Below are 4,408 nucleotides of genomic sequence, written 5' to 3'. Positions count from 1 at the left end.
TTGGCATTCAATGAGTTCTTCCCGCTGCCGTCTCCAACGCCGAACCATTGATTCGTTCACGCCGAGCTTACGTGCAGCGGCTCTATTTCCCTCCTGTAGTGCCAGGTCGATAGCCCTCAACTTAAAAGCGGCATCATAGGAAGTTCTTTTTGTGGTTTCCATGATGAGGGAGTTTGAAAAAAATGTCTTTTGTGCCTGCTGCTAGCACTTGTGCTAAATGAAAATTGGCGCTTTCTTCTTTGATTTCCAACTTTGACGTCCCATGATTCATATCCTGCTAAAGAGCCCCCTGGTGGTTAAAGAAAAATCCACAGAAAAGCCGCACCAGGCTAAAAGCCGCATGGTTCAAAACGTGGGAAAAAAGTAGCGGCTTATAGTCCGAAAAATACGGTATATATTTATATAATTTTGGCTTAAAGCAAAGAATAATATAGCTAATATTTTAATATAAATAATGAAAACTGTTGTTAACATGTTGCTACCTTGTCTTAATTCAGTTGCAGGTCATCCACCGAACCGTAAGATATTTAAAATATGAAACAACATTTTTCAAACTTAAAGATAACACACACACATAATTATGTAAAAATAATTTTAAACTTTCCCCGTCCAGTATGATTCATACAATTAACATGTTTCCTTTACAGTTTTAGAGGAACCACTGAGGAACATACACTGGGAGTGAGTATTAAGAGTGTGCTTCCTTAAAGAGGTGTACTAGCATTAGAAAAGCCTAACCCATTAATCTCTCTAACTCTATGCTACACCTAGAGTCACAATGTTCAGTATCATGATCATTGCTTTAAAATCATCTGTGAGTGTCACACTTTCACTGATTCATTTCCTGACAATATGCTCTAAGTATGTGTGATGGATTCTCTGCTGAAGATCTATATTTTATATGTGCAACTTCTCGAGCTGTAATAACTTTGTGCTAAAGTTACAGCAGGCACAGACTGCTGAGTCACAATGTCACAGAAATTTGAGTACATTCACAAGATGATGCAGAAATGCTTCTTTGGTGATTTCACCCTGCTGGAATTCCAGCTGTTAGAAAAATTAAGCTGATTTAACTTTGTTGTGGTTAATGTGATTTCCACAAGTCATTAGGCTGTAGAACAATGTTTGGGAAAACAATGCAGAGTACAATGTGCAAATGTATCAGTAGAAAAATTCACACCTCTAATGTGCAGCTGAGCCTGCACTGAGTGCTAAGATAATTATATTAACTTATGAATTCACAAGATTAATCATTTTCTGCTGCCACTTCTTTGTTGCTTCTGGCTGTCATACGTCTTAATATCTTTATAAACCACCGTCACCATTCCTCTCATGTCTCTGACAGTCAGTCCAAGGAGTTACATCTCTTCTACATGTCGTCTTTTATGTAACCCTGCACATTCAGGGAGAAAGCTTCAGTTATCAGTGATATCTAAATTAATCATCTTACCAATTTTCCATGACTGTGTTTTTAGGTGTTATAAAGCCAGCTAACACAAAGCCAGCTATGTTAATCTTGCTTCTTAGTACACATCAAGTGTTTTTAGTTTGTTGTGTTATTTTGTGTTTGTTCACACCACTGTTGTGTAATGTTAAGCTGTAATTGCACACTAAAACCTATTGTAATCTGCTTAATGAACAGTCAGAAAGAGGGAGACCTGCAGCTTGTGGAAAAGTATAAGCCTCACAAAGATGGCCAGCATCTCAGAATTATGCTTCATGGACCACCAGGTGCTGGAAAGTCCAGCTTCATCAACTCTGTCGACAGTGTTTTAAGAAACCAAATAGCAGCTCGCGCTCTGGCAGCGAACAGCTCTGGTGACAGTTTCACCATTGCAGTATGTATTACCTGAAGATGCAACCATTCTTTTCACAGTCACTGTTTGCATGAAAACAACTGCACTGAACTAGAAAAGAAGTAAACAATAGTGGGCATAAGTTGTGTGTAAATTATTCAAACTTTGAATGTCGTTGGTATATGGCCCTAATATAACACTACATTTTTTATTCACAGTGCAGAACATATAAAATTCAGAAAGAAGATCCAGGAAGGTTTTACCCTTTTGTCTTCACTGACACCATGGGCCTTGAGAAAGGCACTAACAGAGGAATTCAAATGGACGACATCAAACTTGCCCTTAGTGGACATGTAAGAGAAGGTTACAGGGTATGACAGCAGCATTCTTACTCCTCATCAGATGCTTGTACATAGTGATACAAAAACTGCATCATTCAAAAAGATTTCACTGAGTTTGCTTTTTTTTTCCCAGTTCAATCCTACAGCTCCCTTACATAAAACTGATCCTAACTACAACAGTTCCCCCACTATAAATGACAAAACCCACGTTCTGGCTTTTGTTGTTCCCGCCGACACACTGAGCTTAATCGATGATGAAACTGTGAGGAAGATGAAGGATGTCAGATTAGCAGCTCGTGACAAAAGTGAGAGCAGATGTTGGCCAAAGAGCACAATTTCAAATAGTAGCAAAACATAAGATAAAATGATTGCATTGGTTTCTGTTTGGCAGTGATCCCCCAAATAGCTCTGCTCACTAAAATCGATGAAGCCTGTCCTGAAGTCAACAAAGACATAAAGAACGCCTACAAGAGCAAGTACTTGATCGAGCAGGTATGTTCCAAGAAGTAACTTGTAGCTTGTTGAGCTTGTAGACAGTTTGTACATTAATGTAACATCTGAAATTTAGCTGCACATTTCAGTATATTTGTGCAGAAACGTCAGTTGGAATCAGTAAAAATAATTCAATAAATAATTTAAAATTGTGCAACAATACAGTTTCAGTTTTCTTAAATGTAATATTGTTTAAACTTAGATGGAAAAAATGAGCTCGATCCTGGGTATTCCAATGAACTGCATCTTTCTCGTGAAGAACTACCACACAGAAATTGAGACGAATAACAACATGGATTCACTGATACTGTGTGCACTGAAAAAGATCATCCACTATGGAGAGGACTACCTGAATGACTTACGTAGACTTAGAACCACCTGAGGTGCATAAGGAGCTACAGTTACTCTTCAGGTGTTCCTGCTTTGCCATAGTTACAATCACAGTTACATTAGAACCTTTATCATACTGATTTTTGTCTGCTTCTTATTTTATGTAACTTTTTTCCTTTGCAAACTAAATTAAAATAAACTGATACGTATTCATCTTAAGTTTGCTTAACAATATTTCTGAAAGAAAATCAACACATGTACTTTTTGTTCTTAATTGTGTTTTCAAAATGTCATCATCAGGAAGAATTACTGATACATGCACATAAACTGCTTTCTGCTCTGTAACTCTAAAAAGTCACTGTAACCTTCGATCTAAGACTGTCCTCTCTGAATCAGTGCATTAACACAGTGAACCCAAATGTTCCTGAGAGAAGATCAAAAGCTAAAAAGACACACGTGCACAGATGGAGGGTCAGTGCAGATGTGCTGATTTAGAGGGACTACAGGCAGATTGTGATCGGTTGAGTTTGTTTCTTGTTACCAGAATTTTAATTAAATCTGTTCATTTAAGATGATGAGGACCGACCAGAGAGTGTGTTCATTGATTTATCATCACTGATAATGTTAATATATCACTGATAATGTTGGCAATTAATGACATTTCTGTAGCTCTCTCATCTTTGTAACTCCAGCATGTTCAGGTAAATACAATCATAAAAAATAATCATAATAATAACATTTAAACAGTTATTTTCAGCTCATTATTTTTGTTTTTAAGTCACATTTATTTTATGAATCTGTTGTTAATGGCATAGAGTTTATAAACCCACAGACGCACCCAGGAAATCATACAAGTCCAGACCAGGCTAATGCTTTATCCTTCAGTGTTTACCTTCTTGTGATAAAATCAGAGTTCAAATGTCAAAATGTGGTCAGAGCCTGCAGTTTCTCTTCAGCCTTCAGCGTCTGCAGCTGCATTACTAGAATCTCCTGTGCAGCTGGACCCCAGCAAAATACATTTCTCCCTGTGCCTGCTGGAGCCAGGTCTCTTCAACCTGGTTATGGCTTGGCCAGAACAAGGGCCGAAGAGTCCGGCTCCACCTGAGTGTCCTGAGTCTGAGCCAGAGAATCTCCTCCACCGGTGGTGTCTGGTCACGTCATTGGAGGCTTCCAGAGTTCGTCTCTCTCTGCTGCTGGCACCGCGGCCGAAACGTCTGAACTGTTTGGTCTTGCCTGCGTTCACCTATGTATGCCAGACTGCCAAAACTGTGTTTGATTGGACTTCTGTGCTCTCTTGTTTTGACAGACAGGAAACTATTGATCCCACTAGGGGAAATGAACTTGTCCAGGAGCAAGATATTTCAAGCAGTTTACAGACATCTTGTTTAGCACTAGATGTCACAAAACAGTGGCATCTAGTGGTGTAGAAAAGAAGGTGCCAGCTGAGGA

At 38.8% G+C, this 4,408-nt stretch overlaps 1 protein-coding gene across 1 annotated transcript; it reads left to right on the top strand.

The window, feature by feature from the left end:
• Positions 1–969: 969 nt before the first annotated feature.
• LOC115798917 (interferon-induced protein 44-like) lies at positions 970–3,011 on the top strand. Its single transcript, XM_030755933.1, has 6 exons — positions 970–1,049; positions 1,643–1,838; positions 2,015–2,167; positions 2,271–2,442; positions 2,529–2,629; positions 2,832–3,011. The coding sequence occupies exons 1-6, from the start codon at positions 970–972 to the stop codon at positions 3,009–3,011; spliced, it is 882 nt and encodes a 293-aa protein (XP_030611793.1).
• Positions 3,012–4,408: the final 1,397 nt, after the last annotated feature.

This window comes from Archocentrus centrarchus, chromosome 2 (genome assembly GCF_007364275.1).
Source record: "Archocentrus centrarchus isolate MPI-CPG fArcCen1 chromosome 2, fArcCen1, whole genome shotgun sequence".
Taxonomy (NCBI): domain Eukaryota; kingdom Metazoa; phylum Chordata; class Actinopteri; order Cichliformes; family Cichlidae; genus Archocentrus; species Archocentrus centrarchus.
The sequence above is the reverse complement of the archived record's forward strand: the minus strand, read 5'-3'. Positions and strand labels throughout refer to the sequence as shown.

Coding starts and splice junctions, on each gene's coding strand:
- LOC115798917 (XM_030755933.1), top strand. CDS start 970: ATGTCACAGAAATTTGAGTACATTCACAAGATGATGCAGAAATGCTTC. Junction 2,443..2,528: donor ATTAGCAGCTCGTGACAAAA/GTGAGAGCAGAT, acceptor TCTGTTTGGCAG/TGATCCCCCAAATAGCTCTG. Junction 2,630..2,831: donor GCAAGTACTTGATCGAGCAG/GTATGTTCCAAG, acceptor GTTTAAACTTAG/ATGGAAAAAATGAGCTCGAT.